Source organism: Lactuca serriola, chromosome 7, assembly GCF_051521515.1.
Source record: "Lactuca serriola cultivar US96UC23 chromosome 7, Lser_US96UC23_V15, whole genome shotgun sequence".
In the NCBI taxonomy this organism is placed as follows: domain Eukaryota; kingdom Viridiplantae; phylum Streptophyta; class Magnoliopsida; order Asterales; family Asteraceae; genus Lactuca; species Lactuca serriola.
In genome coordinates, this window is record NC_136414.1 from 49,158,809 (window position 1) to 49,176,966 (window position 18,158).

Sequence of the window (18,158 nt, forward strand, 5' to 3'; positions counted from 1 at the left end):
TCAAAAGCCGGTCAAAAGGGTTATGGTGAACGCAAACAACAAGTTCGATGATATATTGATTAGAAAAAAAAAGGAAAGAGACCGAATGAGTACAAACGCAAAAGTTAATTACCCTCAAGAGTCATTTTCCCTTTTTTAAAAATAACAATAACTAAAAAAAATGATAAATAATATGACAATTCGTTAAACCTTATAAAACTTAATAGAGTATAAAGTTTAATACGATAAAAAAAAATATATAGTAAATAAAATGATTTTGTATCAATCTATTGCATTGAAGATGATTTTAGTAAACAAAGTGATCCTCCTATGTGCGGTTGACCTCGGTACATTCATGGGGTTCTTTTGGCAACACCCATTACAAAAGGGTTTGTGGCGTGTTAGTTGGCTAGACTGGTGTTATTGCTTCCCTTTATCATGTAGGTTACCTTTCCCATAGCTTCTTGCTAGTCAATCTTTTAATCTTGTTTAGTGCTTGGCTATTCAACAAAAAATGGAAAACATATAGAATATATGATCGTGTAAGTAATTTATGTGAAAATGGAAGATCTATAATATATATAAACCAAATTCAAAGCATCCATAATATGAGTTTTCATAATATTTTTAAATAAAATATCTTTTGAAAATTGAAAAAGCTATGAGTTTTTTTTCTCTTTTTTTTTTCAAATCAAAGTTTGTTTAAGTAGTTTTTTTTAGATAGAATCTCACTTTTTGCTATAATTCATTAAATCGTTTGTTTATTAAAAACCTTTCATGAACTCTTTTAATAATTGTATGGGTATCATAACTAAACAACATATACAAACTCATAAAAAACAAATAGAAAAAGCTATTCTATCATGGAAGATAGGAGCTTTTTTTGTTTTAGTGGTAGCATCATTAAATGATGATCATTTATATGAATCATGGGATTTTCTCCTAGATAAAGATAATACCTTCTGACTTCTCTCACCTTCATTCCGGAAACTGGTTCAGGCTAGTGACTGGAGTTGTCTGACAGTGGGGTGTTGAGGAACTTAGTACTTGGAGGAGCTGGGGTGATGGTGTATGTGGTAGCAGCCACAAGCTCACAAGAACGACACATGGTGAGGGTGGTAGGTTGGAGTTGCAGATTGAATGGATTTGAAGTGGTCTTTAACGCCCTAAGTTCTTGAATTTCCTTGTGTAATCTTCTGTTTTCTCCCGTTAATGTCTCACAGCAGTTTTTTAAGTATTCATAATCCATTTCTGTTTGCTTCAGTTTCGTCCTACAGGAAATCATTGAAATATACTTATATCAACCGAGAGTCTGAAACTCATTAGTATCCAGTCAAAAACCATACCTTGCTCTTCTGTTTTGAAACCAGACTTCGACTTGTCGTGGGTTTAGATTAAGTTGTCTTGCTAGTTCAAGCTTCTGTCTCTGAAAGTAAGAAAATTTTGTTGCTAGTCCGTTGGATTTAATATAACACTATTTAATATAAGACTGCAATTCATTAAACTTATTATTTAAAGATGAAAGTGGTTATTTGCTTACATGATTTAGAATAGACTGGTCTTTAAAGCTTTCTTCCAAATATGCAGATTGTTGTTTCGTAAGTCTCAATTTTTTTCTGTAAATCCCATTATGATCTTCATCGCTAGCTCTAGAAGCGCCTCTCTGCATCTCCACCACGTCGTTTATCAGTTCGAAGCTCTTGTTTCTCAAAACGTTTGCAGTTCTACTAGAACTGTAAAAATCCAGCCGGAGAGATGACGTTGCTTCTTCTGTCCCCATGGTTCCCGGTGGGGTACTCTTGACATCAAATCCTGTAGCGGCAAGGAGATTCTCGGATGAACCCCCATGGGAATTCCCTGCAATATTATAAAAGTACACGATTATTTATCTTTAAAGGCTATTGAATTTCTGACTATGTGTGGGTAGCTATGTGAGAGATAAACCATTATCAGAAGACCATGGTAATGATGGAGCATGACGATTAACAAGGGTATGATCAGGGACAGGAAGAAGATCAAGCTGAAGAGGAGGGTTCAATTGCAAGACTTTTTCTCTACCATCAATTATTGCTTTGATTCTTGGGCTTTCTTTCAAACCCTCTAGATCTTCGAAAGTAGTTTGATCGTCTTTTTTGTTGCTATCATCGTTAGCTCGTTTTTTATTAGTTCCATATATTGCGTTGATCGTTAAGGCCATGCAGAATCCTACACTACAACTGTCGGCGGCGGAAGGGAAAGTAGGGGATGCAGCTGGGATTTTTGTAGTAATCCCATGAAACTTTTTACATGACTTGTTACCTAAGCTTAAGCCTAGCCCTAGCTCCATATATTATCTGAAAGATAACAAAAATACTATCCACCAGACAGAAGGGATGGGTGGGGGTGGTTTGAGGTTGGTGTAATGAATATTGCAGAAACGGTATTTATAGACTTAATCTACAGTTTGTTTGCTTTTTCGTAAACAAAACGTTTCACTATAAAGTAAGAATATTTGGATTACCTAATCTATTAATCACTCCTCTCCTAAATTGTAGATGCATAATTTTAAAGTTTTATTGAAAAAAAAAAATACCGTTTTAGCCTACAAACTATTCTTCTGTTTTAATAGTCAAAAGGCTATTAAAAAAGATTATAACTTTTAATACCATAACTCTTAATAGCAATATTTCAAAAAAATAAAAATAAAAATAAAAATAAAAATAATAATAACAATAATAATAATAATAATAATGTAAAGATTTGGCTTTTTGTTAAAAAAATTATAATATACTTATTGAATCAATGTCTAGTCAACATCTGATGATAACCTATTATTAATTACGGAGTCAAAATCAAAAAATATTAATAATTGAACTAAATAACAATTAAACATTTAATCGAGTCAAATACAACCAAATTAGAAAAATTCTTTTAATCATTTTGTTTTACTCGACTATGATACTGAATATATATATATATATATATATATATATATATATATATATATATATATATATATATATAGGAATGAGTTCTATGGAAAACAAATAACTAAGACAACATCTACTGGAACCAATTATCAAATGACACGTGTCCATTTCTTTCTTCACAAGTAATGTATTGTGGAAGTTATTGTGGAAGTGATGTGTTCTCATGTTTTCATTGGTTCAAATATTTGTTGTTCTAATCATTCATTTTCCATATAACTCTTCCCTATATATATATATATATATATATATATATATATATATATATATATATATATATATATATATATATATACTAGTAGTGTACCCGCACGATGCAACAGATGACTAATGTAACAGATGATGAAAAATTCCTGAACGGGAGTTGAATTAGGGTTGGTGAATAATTTCAAAACAGAAATTTGTTTCTTTTCGATAGACATGTAAATTGATCCGGAACCGAAAACCAAATAAACCATAAACTAAGAACCGAAAACTTGATCGAACACCACTATCCGGTTCCAACCGGTCCGGTTTCGGTTTTGGTTCGGATCTACTAAGAAATTCGCTTTTTAAGAAGAAAATAAAAATAATTAAAGGGTTCCATTTCCTCTTTTATTTACTTTAAATTATTATCTTTTTAAACTTGTTTTACTTATACAACATATTATAATTTTAATTTACCATTTATTTTAAGCATTGTTGTTTTCATATAAACTTCGATTACTTTATAGCATTTATTTTCTTAAAAAATTAATATTGCTATTAACATATTAAATAATACAACAATGAATCATATTGTAAAGCTAGATGCATTTAAGAATGCTTTGGTTCCAAACTATGAAATTAGAAATATTTAATCAAAATGCATATTTTGTTAGAAAATTTTTAAAAGAGTTTCAATCTTAAAATGTTTGTTTTTGTGAGCTAACAAAAAATTTAGAAGAATACATAAGGGAAAATGTTCTTAAAAGAAAAATGATTTTTGATGGACAATTTAAATTCTATTGATCAATGTCATCTTGATGGTGTATATTTCTCAAGCATCCCCATCACTTACAATCGATGCAAGGCCATGAGATATTTAGTCTTATTTTTCATCCAACCAAAACATGTTAACATCATATTCACCAAAAAAAGGGTAATAAGGTTAGAATCAACCGAATAATAACATTATACTATGTTTTTTTTTTTTTTAAAAAAAAACTATATACTTTGAATAATCTATCATTATAGAGATGGGGATTTTGTTTTGTATTCACATTGTTATATCTAGGTAGATTCTCAGAGTAATGTTGTAATCAAAATACAAGAAAGTATGATTGTATAATAAATTAAAATAAATTGTCATTTCTTACATTTAACAATGTTACAAATCATGAAATCAATGTCACTAAGTTTATACAATTATGATACTATCTAAAATAACAATAATGTGCCCTAACTATCAATGTATTTCAACTAACACCCAACATGCATGTGACATCTCTAGTCTGTTTGCTTGGTTCAACCATCCTAGATGCAAAACTAATCACATTGAAACAAGATGAACCATCGCATGTGTAGTACATAAAGGGCTTTCTTAGCATAATGTGAACACAGGTACACTTGTACCTGAAGAAGAAAAAAAATGTCAAATAAACGGTTCAAATATTCATTAAATCAAGTTTGCCTAGGCTTCGGTCTCTTTCAAAAAAAAGATTCATTAAATCAAAATGAAGTATAAAAAGGCTTACTGTACAAACAGGGCTAGACCTATAGGGGTACATAATCATATTCACCAATCATCTCTTGAAACACAATACAACCATATTGCAATGAAATTCCACTCCAAATCAAAATAAGTTGGCTCATAGCCTCACCTTGGATACATAATCATATTGATCCAGCCTCATGCATAACCTGTGGAAATTCATTTTAAGATAAGCGTAAATGAAATAGTGCAAAAAATTAAACATTAAATAATAATCGCATTGCTCAAAACATCCCTTGTACCTAAATAATTAATAGTGACGATCGCATTGACTGTAAATAATAATCACATTATTCAAAAGTTCTAAGATTTGACCGGTCGTAGATTATTTGAACCTGCAAACAACCATGATAGGTTACCAAGCCAGAGCCACATGTATCCATCCCACATTCACATAAAGTTATCTAATTCATTATTGACATAGTCTATTGTGCCTAGAGCCATTATACTTTAACTGGAAATTTGTCAATTCTTTTTATTACAACGTTGTACTTTCAAGCAGCTATTAGAACATTGCACTTAAAAAAATCTACCTTCACATTGCAGAATTCTAAAATATTGGTCTGCAAACCTATATAATGGAATCAGATTACCATCCTTTGCAGTTTTCTTTATATTGTTCAAATGGTTGACTGCCAAAACAATATCAATATGTAATTAATACGTAATCAAATTGAGTAAATTATAGGACTATCTAAAGTAATTATTTTAATGTATAAGTGAAATGATGTAATATAACAACTATTTAACATTAGCAAAGCCATGCAAATTGTGTAACGATAAAAACATCTCTAGAATAGATCATGAACGCTCACTGTTCAACTTTCCAGAAGATCTCAGAGTATGCACATGTTTCATTGGGAGATGAAACAACCATCTCTTTAAGATCATTAAAAAGTTCAGAAGGCTATGAAGCTTTCTTATCTGGAAGATATTAAAAGAAGAATCAAGAACGTGCCATCACAATTTAAGAACAAAAAACAGGAAATATGATCCTTTAAGTTAACTTAAATAAAAATCAAAGATCTGTATAATATATTATAGATATAAAGTAAGAACATAAGATACCTGTAGTTAGCATTCACTATGATGAATCATGTAAGATCCGAGCTCGTGGTTGCCCTGGAATGATAGAAACCCTGGGAATGATTCCTAAGATGAATCACATGAAAACACATCTTAAAAATTTTCATCTTTCTGTCTAAACAAATAAACATGCAGCAACATCCATAAGGCATTAAGCCATAGTAAATAGAGAGGATAACAGAGGCATCGTGAGTGAGATATATTGACTTCTAAGTGGGGATAGACCGAAAAATGGTATCAAAATAGCACCTGTAGTTAGGATATACTCCCAGGACCACAATAACAACAAAACTTGTACATGAGAAATATGTTACCAGAAGTTTAGACTAAAAGTGGCCAATTTATTTTTTGGTAGTGAGAGGCGGCGAGTGGTAGTGGACATTTTTCTGGTTTTTCCGATGGAAACAACTGACTTCAGATTTAAGATGACTTTTAGCAAGAGGATTTCAGACGTTCAACAAAAGAATACAAAAAAGGAACTGGATGAGTACCGTAAGGGAAGAGATCGACGTAGAGGAAAGAGATCGGTGTTGAAGGATTAGATCGACAGATGAAGATCGACGACGATGCAGGTGAACCTTGAAGGCGGGAGAAAAGAAAAGATCGGTGATTTCATTATACGTGGTCTTAGATCTATGCTTCGTGGTGTTCCGATGGTGACAGCGATAGAGATCGGAACCTAAATACAAAAATGAAGAAGGATGCGTTTAGTGGTTTCTCATGTACTTTGTATTACAGTGATGAAGCTTAATGTTGTCTAGAAACCTAGCAAAGAAGATGGTGGGTCGTCATCGTTATTGAGAGAGGCCATTAGGATGTGGCTAGAAGAAAAAAATAGAAATTGTCGGTTGATGGGGGTTTGATCGCCGTTGGGTTTCACGCTATATACACCACAAAGATTGCCATCAAAATCCAGAGAAAGCGAGATAGAAAGAAGGTTTAGTGAGAGAGACCTTTGTGGTGAAGGATCCAATAAGGTCTTCCTGTGAATATTCAGGCAATTGCTAGTGTTCAGATCTGTAAAAAACTAAACATAACCACAAATCAAACTCATGAAAAGCAATAATATAAAGAAAAACTCATAGCAAGCATATAGGAGATGATCTGATGGTTTACGGTTGTCATCAGTTCATGGTGGTGGGAGGTTTGAAAGCTAGGGTTTTGTGGGAGAGAGAGAATGTGAAAAGAAGATTTCAAAAAAAATTTGAATGATACCTGGAAGAATGCCACCTAAAGTTCCCCAGGTGATTCATCCGTGTGAGATGTTAGAAAGAGTAAAAGAAGTTTTATTGGGTTGTATGTAATGTCTAAATACTTGTACATATTAAACACTTTATTGTGATTGGATATAAGCATTTCACATGGATCTACAACAAAATAATCTTACCGTTCAATCCATATTTGATGGTTCAGATTTCGTTTCCTTGAATTTTAAGACATTGTCTTAAAATCTAAGGGGCCCACATTGATAAACTTTTTATAAGATGGTATATATATATATATATATATATATATATATATATATATATATATATATATATATATATCGGAGTGTTCAATCGAGAACATTTCTTATTGCGAGAACATTTGAGAACAAAAATCATTTTTTAATTTGCAAGGTGGCACTATCGTAATTAAATCAAAAAATATAAAATAATATTCATATAAATAAAAAAAGTTCCAAACAATTAAAAAACCCACTAAGCTACACCAACACCACCCACGACCACTACCTTCCACCAATCACCACCTCCTGCAACCTACCAACCACCACCACTACAAACAACCCATCACCACAACCAACAACTCACTACCACCACCCACCATCATACATCGTCACCACCACCAACAACCACCCACCACCACCCACCAATCACCACCACCACCACCCATTACCAAGATCCACCATAACCACCACACCCATCAAAGGCAACTAAACTCTAATTTTCGATTTTTCATTAGGAATAGTTATGTCTTTACTTTTGAATCTCGATTTTATGACTTTGTTTGCTGAAATCATGAGCTAAACACTCATGAATTTCATTTAGCTAGGATGAGTTAACTAAACATGGTTGATTTCATAGTTAGGATTTAGTTATTTGGTTATTTGTTGACTTTTGCTTATTAAAGAACCTCAAGTACTTTTGATAACTGCTTTTTATCTGCTTATTGCTGAATTTGATTAGGTTAGAATGACTATTTTTCTTAATTGAATTTGAATCTTATGATCTTGTGATTTGCAAAATTGTAGGACTAGAGTTTTGATTAAAACCTAGGGTTAAGTAGAAAAATGAGTAAAAAATTATAGGAGCCAATATATGACGATAAATCATATATAAAATTGAATCAATAAATTTAATTGGTCAGTTAATTATAAGTCTAAGCAACTCGAACCGAACACTAGTGAACTTGTAAGTTTGTCTGCTTGATCACCGAATAAATAAGCTAGTTTGCTAAAGGATTAAATTGGTGAATACCAATTTGGTCATCTTAGGAATCGGTAGCCAAAGAAACTAAATCCATTGCACTTCTATGAAACAACCATAATAGCAACAAATCCGAAGCTGAACAAAAGTCTCTTTCTCACGTTGGTAATTCATACTTGTTACTTGCTTAGTTTTAGTGCTAGTTTTATTAAGTGAATTTTCGAGTTAGTTTAGTAAATTAAGTATCTAGTCATGCAAAACTAGGAAAACAACCACTCTTTTAATTTAATTATTAATTAGTCAATAGTAAAATAAAGCAATGTAAGCACCGTTCCTTATGTTCGACACTCATTCTTGCCATTGCTATACTATTGCACGATTAGGTACACTGCCTAGTGTGTTTAATAGTCTAGTAAAGTAAATTACTTTTATAAATTAACTTGAATAAAATATAAGCATATTAAATTAGAGAATAGAGGTATACACGAACTACATATCACACGACCATCTAGAAAGTTCGTGCAACTAACAACCGATAAGGCTTAAGCTCTTTCAACCTATTAGACTTGCAAGGTTCCATCCATGTCACCAGTACACCCTGCAAAAGCATTATAACGCCTGTGTTTCTGGGCTAGTCATTAATGTCAATGTAATAGTCTAGGTTAACCTTTGTAACCCGTCTTGAAATAACAAAGATGTATTATTTGACTATTATGTGTTTTGTGCTTAATTGTGCGAATTAAATGAATTAAGAATAAAACTAAGCGTAAAAATAAAATATTAGATGATATTGTCATATTTATACATATTTTTAGGCAATATTTAAGTACATTTTTATTAATAAGTTGATAATATGTTTAGAATAATGATACTTATGACTTTAAATTGTTATTTGCAGTCAATTAGAAGTATTTTCGAAGAAAGGGACTAGAAGTGACAATATATAGAACATTGGAGACTTGAAACACAAGAGATGAAGAAATCCACGAAAATTGCTAAAACCACAACGTGGCATGGATAACCACGACGTGGCATGAGTATTCTAGAGGATAAAGATCACGTGAAGAAAGAGTCCTTGCCCGATACGGATAACTTGGGGATCACGACGTGGCAGAGATAGCCACGACGTGGCGCGGGATTTTTAAGGATATTTATGCACTCTTGGTCATTAAGAATGGAAGAGACTTTTGGCTAGAGAAAGAGGTTCCAAAAGGCGATTTTTAGCAGAAGAAAGGTCCTGGAAAGAAGGTTTCAACACCAAAAGAGTGAAGGTCCAAAATTTAGTTTACTTATTTGTTACCTAGGAACATGTTTCATTATACTTTGATTTGTGTTAGTGTGTTAGTTGCTACTATGAGCAGCTGAATCTAGCTACTCTTGTTTAGCTAGATGAAGCTTCCAACTTATGAATAACTTAATTTTATATGGCTTTATTTAGTTGGTAAATTGCTTGTGTTTGATTTATAGTTACCTAGCATGCTTGTGTTTGTTTCTCTAGTTGCTTAATTTCATGTTCTGTGTAGTTTAGTGACCATTAACTGCATGAACTTGTTTACCTAATGATTTAGTGCACATTAAATTGTTTGAGCTAGGATTGACCAATCTTAGTTAGTAATTAAAGTAAATAAACTTAGCTGTGCTAGAGAACGTAGATTATGACTATAATTGCGTTTACATAATAAATCTTACATAGCATATTCGTATTCATAATTGGTTATGTGTTTAATTGTGTGTGACCATACGTAGTTTTACATGAATTAATTAATTATTGGTAAAGTTAGACTTAAATTACTAATATAATTAAAACCATCTTGATAATCCATAATTATTAGCTAGCCATAAGGACGAAGTGGATTCGAACTAGACAAGAGTGTTTTTACTTATTGATTGAATTTGAGTTAAGTTCGTCTGATCTTGTAAAATCAGATAAAACCCTTTCTAAACTTGTTAATAATTAGGTTAATTTGATAGCAAGTAGATTAATTAGTAACACCGTTCCCTGTGATCGACACCCGACTTACCCAAACTATATTGTAATCTGACTAGGTATACTGCCTATAACTGCATAGTTAGTTTAAGTTTGTTAGGTTATGATTATTAAAATTAGTGTGTACTTTCGTGCACATCAAGTTTTTGGCGCCGTTGCAGGGGAACGACTTAGTTTATTAGCTTATTTATTTGCGTTAAGTTAATCGATCCTTTTTATGGGGCAAAACCCGCAAAAAGTTAATTTTTCAGCAAGGTTTAAATTTTTTAGTCACAGAGTCCACGATGTGGTTTCTGAGAATTTTAGGTTTTTTTTTAGTTTTTAGTTTATTTTTCTATTTTATTTCAGTGTTACGTTTTTTTATTTTGTTTAGTTTGCAGGAGTTCATGACTAGAGGTTCTACCACACCTTTGGTGCCACCGATTGAAGATCCAGAAGGTGCACTTTACAAAAAGACTGATAAGAAGACGCCATTGCAAGAGTTAAAGTCAGCATTTTCAAGGAAGTCGGGAAAGAAGACAGGAGAGTCAAGCTCATCCTCAAAGAGTAAGAGCAAGCTTGAACACTTGGATCAAATACCCGTCCAAACCGAATCCAAATACGATACCGAGCCTGAATTTGAAGAACATACGAGCGAACCCGAGAACGAGCCTAGGAACGAGATGGCAGACATTGAGGAGATGTCCATGGGAGCTTACAAGAAGCGGATCCGAGAAGATGTGGGTCTCGGTTTAGTCCAACCCGTAATACCTGCCACTTCCACATTCGAGCTGAAGGGGCACATCTTGACTGCACTGAAGGATATCCCATTTTATGGGAAAGATCATGAGGATGATTTTAAGCATCTAGATGAAGTCAATGACATTGCGGATTACTTCAATGTCCCAAATGTGAACAGAAACACCATGCTGCTTAGGATGCTTCCCATTACTTTCAAGGGAGCTGCTAAAGAGTGGTTAAAATCACTTCCACCGGGTACAATCACCACTTGGGCTCAAATGCGTGAGCAATTTCTGGACCAGTTTTGCCCACCATCCAAGATATCTAACCTTAAGAAGGCAATAGCCAACTTTGAGCAACAGCGGGGGGAGTCATTATATGAAGCATGTGAGCGGTACAAGGGCTTGCTCAGAAATTGCCCTCAGCATGATCTAAATGTGCAACAAGAGATGTCGATTTTCTATGATGGGGTCAACGTTTTGACAAGACAACTCCTTGACTCTCAAGGACCTTTTACAAAGAAAAATCCAAGGGAGGTCAAGTAACTGATTGAAGAATTCGCGAAACACTCTCGCGAATACCACAACCCTAGGCAAGATGGAATCAAAGGCGGTGGAGGGGCCCAAACTGAAGAAATAGCAGCCATGATGGCTATGCTAAATAATATGGACCGGAGGTAGACACAAATGGACAACTCAATCCATGCCATAAAAGTGGGTTGCGAGAGGTGTAGTGGTCCACACTTGACCAAGGACTGCAATTTAGATCAGTTTGGGAACAAAAAGGCTCAAGTGTGCTACTCGAGTGGGGATAAGTATGATGAAGACTGGAGGAAACCAAAGAAGGAGTGGCTGCCATATGAAGAATTTAAGAAGCAAAAAGAAGAAAAGTATAGGCAAATAGTTCGAGGCTTCTATCAAAAGGAGCAGCGACCAGCCGAGAAGAAACCCGATCTAGAGACCATGTTGATGAAGTTTATGGAACCTTCGGAAAAGAGACACGAGGCTACTGATTCTGCTATTAATGAACAAAGAACTTTGGTAAAGAATCATCATGCATTGATGGTAGAACAGCAAACTTTAATAAAGAATCAACAAGCCTCCATCAATAACCTTGAAGTACAACTTGGTCAACTGGCCACTCTGGTTCATGAGAAGCTGTCCCCCAAAAATCCTGAAATGAAGACCCAATCTCATGTAATGGCCGTAGATACTGAAGAAGAGGCCATCTCTGAGTTCCTGGAGGCATTAGAAGAAGAAGAACAGCAGCCCGATCTAAAACCAAGGAAGCCAAAGTTCGAAAGTGAAGAGGTTGCTGAAGCACCTGCGCCACGACGTGGCACTTTTTTGGCCACGACGTGGCCCTTGTCTGAACAAAAAGTGCATGAGCCCATTCCAGTTTATCAGCCACCTTTGCCGTTTCCATCCCGAGCTGCCCTTAGTCCACTGGAAAGAGAGCATCTAGAGTTTGTGAAGCACGTGAAGGGAATCCCGATCAATACTCTCTTTGTCGAGTCCGTATCCAAAATTCCCGAGTATCAAAGATTACTGCAAGCCTTGATAGACACCCGTAAGCAATTAAAGAAGCATTCTAAGGTGATTCTAAGTGAGCAAAACTCAAAAGCTGTGTTGGGAGAGATACCTGAGAAGATGGGGGATCCTGGACGCCTCACTCTTCCGTGTGAATTTGGTAACAAAATGAAGGTTCATGCTTTAGCCGATTCTGGGGCTAGCATTAATTTGATGTCTTATTCATTTTATCAGAAGTTAGAAATTCAGAAGATGAAGGCTACAAGAATGACTATTCACATGGCGAACCGTTCAGTGACACAACCCCGGGGCATTGTGGAGGTCATTTTAGTAAAAATTGGAAAATTTGTTTTTCCAATAGATTTTGTATTGTTAGATATGAAGGAAGACCCCGATGTTCCAATTATCCTTGGTCGTCCATTGCTTAACACCGCTGGAGCTCTTGTTGATATTCGCGAGTCCAAGCTCACCTTGAGGGTTGGTGATGAAAAGGAAATTTTTGGGATAGAAGATGGCTTTCAAAGGAATCATGTTCAAGAAGAGGTGTTCACAATTAATGAAGACAATGAATTAGAAGAACTAGAAAAGCTTATGGAAGAAGAGATCAAGACAGTTCATCAAGTCAAAAGAACAAAACCAAGAACATCTGTTCCCTATTTAGTTGAAGTCATTGCGTACAAGAGTCCACCTTCTTGTGTGAGCAAAGAAGATGATGAGATGACAAGTGATGAAGAAGTGGTTACTTCAAAGGTGACAAGGCAAATGGTGAAGGAAGAGACAAGTAGTATGGAGCTGAAGTGTGAAGAAAAATTAAAGACCCAAGGGATTAAATGCAAGTTCGATGTAGATGAAGTCAAGACAAAGAAGGAGAATTCGAAAAAGGCATATAAAAGACGTGTGCAAGCTTACAAGAGGCGTTTCAAGGAACAAAAGGTCCAGCTAGTGATGGACTCTTCAGAAGATTCAACGTAGGAGGCACGGAGTCCAGCTCCAGACTCCAAGAAAAAGAAGCGCTTCTCGGGAGGCAACCCGAGCTTGGTTTGCATTTTCTTTTCTTTTAATTTTTTGAGTTTTAATTAGGAAAGATATCAACTCATCGTCTAATAACTGATAATTTGTAAGAATTAGCTGTGGGGTGCTTTAATTAATAAATGGAATACAAAGTAGTTAGTTAAAATTCATTATTTTACTCATTTTTATGATCAAACATAAACCACATCGTGGGTTGTCAATGCCACGTCGTGGTTACAGAGCAATTATGGGGATAGTTTGAACTATTTAACAGATAGTTTTTTTATACCACGTCGTGGTATGTCTGACCACGTCGTGGCCTTTAAAAAAATCTTTGGGGGGGGGGGGATCAGTACTTTATCCCTTTGACCATTGAATTGTTCCTCATTTGTTGCTGCCTCACAACAGAGACCAAGTGCCCCACAGCCGATTTCTTCACTTTTCTTTCCAAAATCTCTTGCATTCCTTGTCTTTTAACTCTATACGGTATGTGTTTCACCAATTAATTGTAGTTGGTACTTGCAATTTACACATTTTTAGTTAGGGTTTTATGAAAATTCCTCATTTGGATGATATTGGTTGATGTTTTTTAGTTTACATACCTTAGATTATCATTAGGAACAAACCCCAACTGTTAAATTTGGTCGAAATCGAGTCTGTGAACCCGAGCAGTGTGCATGTCGCGATTACGAACCACGACGTGGCGTTAACGGCCACGACGTGGTTCCCAGTTTATTAGAAAATGTTTATGTATTTTTTTTTTAATACTTTGGGTGTTTTGTTTCTTTTGGTCTTTTCTTCTTTTTAGGAATGGATCCAAGACACAATATTCCACAGGAAGATGTTCAAATTGATTTGGCAAGCCTTCATCCTCTATATCGATTTCCACAAAACATTTCTCGGGATTTATTGACTACGTATGAGAACCGATTGGGGTGGTTATATAATAGACAATTTGCAATCGCGCCCATAGTAGATTGGAGATGGTTGCGTGAAGTGGGTCTGGTTTTTGAGTTGGAACGCTTTTGGACAAAAGTATATCAGGGACTAGATTTTTCTTTTACTTGTAACGGATGGAGGAACCTTTTTGCCATCCAAGAACCCGTTTACCAGGAATCGTCCATAGAGTTCTTTACGACAGTTGGTTTTGAAGAGAGGACTATAGATTATGATTACAACAGGGCACTATTTTTCCGTTTAGGCGGAGTTTATCGGGAGTGCAGCCTTTGAGAGTTTGCTTGGCGAATGGGACTTTATACTGAAATAGAGACCCAATCTCCGTTTTTTGTACCCTTCTTACTTGGTTGTGTTTGAGATTTTACTCCCGGCCTATTGGATTTTCAGTTTTGGAGAACTATTTCCAATCACGAGTACAATGCTCGTGACTCTAGTGAGTCGCAAATTCGAAGCCCCATTTAACGTTTCCTGCATCGCCTTATCACTTTTTCCATTAATCACAAGCATCATGGTGACAAGCTTTCAATTCAGAATATGTTCTTTTTATGGAGTATCGTTACGCCGGGTGTGTGTTGTGACTTGCCGTACATGCTTGCACGATTCATGAGTAGGAAAGCTGTTAGTTCTCGGCAGAGGAGTCCAATAACGGGAGGACATTTGGTCACCCGTCTTGCTCGTTCCTATGGTATTTTGTCTCCGGAATTTGTGCAGAATTTGACACGTTTTCCCGACATTGAATTTTCGCGTCAAGTTATGGGGCTGATGCAGGTTGTGGTTAATGTTGGGGGCGGGTTTGTTATACCACCAGTAGATGAGGAGCACGATGAGGTGCAACCAGAGAAACAACCACCAGCCAGACCTCAGCGTAGAAATGTTTGAGCTTGAGGAGAGATGGAGAGAGAGCGTGCTGCTCCACAGCATGTACAAGGAGTACCCACCGACCCTTTTCAGAGTTAGATGGGAACTTATTTGGATAACCTCCGGGGGCATGCTATCTATCATACTCAGCTTACCGAGGGTATTTATTCACATTTGAGTGTGACCCGGCCACCATCTATGCCACCTCATTATCCTTATTTTCCAACATGGGAGGAGCTTTGGACTCCGCAGAATGATGGGGAAGGACCGAGTGGAGCGCAGGGACAAGGGGATGATGATTGATTTCTTTTCTATTTAGTTTCTTTTATTTCAAGTAGTGTTATTTGATGTTTCAATTTGGTTTGTGATGTAAGATTTGTTAAACTGTTATGTTACTCTTTTATTTCTTTTGGGTTGTTCCGTTTTTTTTTCAGATTAGCATTGGAATTTTCAGAAGCACATAAGGCTAAGTCAAGAGTCGTGTTTGTCTAGTCAAGTCAAGGAAGGTTAAAGTCATGAGTCGAAACCCACAATTAAAGATAAGTGTGGGGTACGTTAGAGGGAGAGAGGTTACAATTGGGAAGTATATTTACATAGAAGAGTCTTAACCCATTAAGACACTGGTCAAGCTCCTAGGATGAATAAAGTAATGAGGAATTTTTTCCTGACGTCCAGTTTTCACGACGTGGGCTTCTTACACCACGTCGTGGCATGCTAATTGGGATACCTTCTGTTCGCGTTTTTATCTAAAATCACGATGTGGTATTCTCCACCACGACGTGATTCATTTTTTCCCACATTTTTCTACATATTTGCACCTACTTTGAAGAATTGAAGTTTCAAGTCATGTTTGTGGTTTATTTACATATTCATCCAGTTCTACACCAACTTCCTATTTTTGAGAGGTCCATATTCGAGATGCACGTTTTCCACACTTTTGGAGATGCTTACACCGCTATCCCTCGGGAGTCTGTTCCTTTTTCTCCCTTTTTCTTAATATTGATTTATTCTATGCATACAATGAGGGCATTGTATGAAATAAGTGTGGAGTAGGGGTAGAAAAAGTAAATTACAAGAAACTTTGAAAATTGAAATTTTTAATAATTAAATCTAGTAATAATAATTTGAATTGTAGTTGTTAGTGTCATATGGGATGATCCGATAAAAGTTCAAATGTTTAGCTGAGCCAATACACGTTATAGTGCATTTGTGCCCCCCCTTATTTTAGTGAAATCATGGAACAAAAACATAACTCCGCTTGGTTTGAGGGATGCAAGATGTTTAGCAGCCTAAACCTGAAATTTATCCAGGAAAGCTATGTCTTAACCAATAAAGGTTGAAGTTAAGCGCCCCTACTTAAGCATGTAGGTTTTGAGTGAAAAAAGTGAGTTATACATGTAAAAAAAAAAGAAAAAAAAAAGAGAAATTACTGAAAAGTAAGAATTTTTGAAGAATTTTGGAGCTATCAAAGTATGAAGATCAAAGATTAAAGTTCTAAGGAATCAAAAGTTGAAGATGCCAGAAACCATCAAAGAAGTGAAGAATTCAAGAACTCCAAGTATTGGTATCTTAAAGTTGTAATTCTCTAGTTTATGTATGCTTGGGTAGCTTTACAAAAATACTTTGAGGTTAAGTGAGATTTTTGCGGATGGATTCGGAGGTTTGCATAAAATGAGCATTGTTCGAAAGAAGTGGGCGAGTGTTTATGAAGATTGTGAGTATTTAAAATATGGGGGGGGGGGTACTTTAGGAAAATTTTAGACACAAATGCATGCGTTGAGGTCTTGGCATAATGGCTGAGCTGGAATCGGATTGTTCTATGTGATGTTAGTAATAAAGATTTAAGTTTAAATTTGCTTGAGGGCAAGCAAGCAAAGCCCAAGTGTGGGGTATTTTGATATTGCCATATTTATACCTAATTTAGGCAATATTTAAGTACATTTTTATTAATAAGTTGATAATATGTTTAGAATAATGATACTTATGACTTTAAACTGTTATTTGCAGTCAATTAGAAGTATTTTCGAAGAGAGGGACCAGAAGTGACAATATATAGAACATTGGAGACTTGAAACACAAGAGATGAAGAAATCCACGGAAATTGCTAAAACCACGACGTGACATGGATAACCATGACGTGGCATGAGTATTCTAGAAGATAAAGATCACGTGAAGAAAGAGTCCTTGCCCGATACGGATAACTTGGGGATCACGACGTGGCAGAGATAGCCACGACGTGGCGCGGGATTTTTAAGGATATTTATGCACTCTTGGTCATTACGAATGGAAAAGACTTTTGGCTAGAGAAAGAGGTTCCCGAAGGCGATTTTTAGCAGAAGAAAGGTCCTGGAAAGAAGGTTTCAACACCAAAAGAGTGAAGGTCCATAATTTAGTTTACTTATTTGTTACCTAGGAACATGTTTCATTATACTTTGATTTGGGTTAGTGTGTTAGTTGCTATTATGAGCAACTGAATCTAGCTACTCTTGTTTAGCTAGATGAAGCTTCCAACTTATGAATAACTTAATTTTATATGGATTTAGTTAGTTGGTAAATTGCTTGTGTTTGATTTATAGTTACCTAGCATGCTTGTGTTTGTTTCTCTAGTTGCTTAATTTCATGTTCTGTGTAGTTTAGTGACCATTAACTGCATGAACTTGTTTACCTAATGATTTAGTGAACATTAAATTGTTAGAGCTAGGATTTACCAATCTTAGTTAGTAATTAAAGTAAATAAACTTAGTTGTGCTAGAGAACGTTGATTATGACTATAATTGCGTTTACATAATAAATCTTACATAGCATATTCATATTCATAATTGGTTCAGTGTTTAATTGTGTGTGACCATACATAGTTTTACATGAATTAATTAATTATTGGTAAAGTTAGACTTAAATTACTAATAT

At 35.3% G+C, this 18,158-nt stretch overlaps 1 protein-coding gene, 1 long non-coding RNA gene and 1 other non-coding gene across 4 annotated transcripts; all 3 read right to left on the reverse strand.

Moving 5' to 3' along the window:
• Positions 1 to 237: 237 nt before the first annotated feature.
• LOC145063526 (homeobox-leucine zipper protein HAT14-like) lies at positions 238 to 2,384 on the reverse strand. 2 transcript variants are annotated; one of them, XM_079011127.1, is made up of 5 exons: positions 1,924 to 2,384; positions 1,520 to 1,836; positions 1,326 to 1,405; positions 956 to 1,250; positions 238 to 479 (listed from the first exon to the last, which is right to left on the reverse strand). In XM_079011127.1, the coding sequence occupies exons 1-4, from the start codon at positions 2,303 to 2,305 to the stop codon at positions 980 to 982; spliced, it is 1,050 nt and encodes a 349-aa protein (XP_078867253.1). In that variant the 5' UTR covers positions 2,306 to 2,384; the 3' UTR covers positions 238 to 479; positions 956 to 979. The 2 variants fall into 2 exon arrangements, with proteins under 2 accessions (XP_078867253.1, XP_078867251.1); XM_079011125.1 differs by having other exon boundaries at positions 939 to 1,250.
• A 1,885-nt stretch (positions 2,385 to 4,269) lies between these two features.
• On the reverse strand, positions 4,270 to 6,638 carry LOC145062839 (uncharacterized). Its single transcript, XR_013687743.1, has 3 exons — positions 5,746 to 6,638; positions 4,787 to 4,826; positions 4,270 to 4,538 (listed from the first exon to the last, which is right to left on the reverse strand). It is a non-coding gene; the product is annotated as an uncharacterized LOC145062839 (long non-coding RNA).
• Positions 6,639 to 11,222: 4,584 nt separating this feature from the next.
• LOC145065144 (small nucleolar RNA R71) lies at positions 11,223 to 11,329 on the reverse strand. The gene has a single exon (XR_013688293.1). It is a non-coding gene; the product is annotated as a small nucleolar RNA R71 (small nucleolar RNA).
• Positions 11,330 to 18,158: the final 6,829 nt, after the last annotated feature.

Coding starts and splice junctions, on each gene's coding strand:
- LOC145063526 (XM_079011127.1), bottom strand. CDS start 2,305: ATGGAGCTAGGGCTAGGCTTAAGCTTAGGTAACAAGTCATGTAAAAAG. Junction 1,837..1,923: donor ACCATGGTCTTCTGATAATG/GTTTATCTCTCA, acceptor ATAATATTGCAG/GGAATTCCCATGGGGGTTCA. Junction 1,251..1,325: donor TTTCAAAACAGAAGAGCAAG/GTATGGTTTTTG, acceptor GATTTCCTGTAG/GACGAAACTGAAGCAAACAG.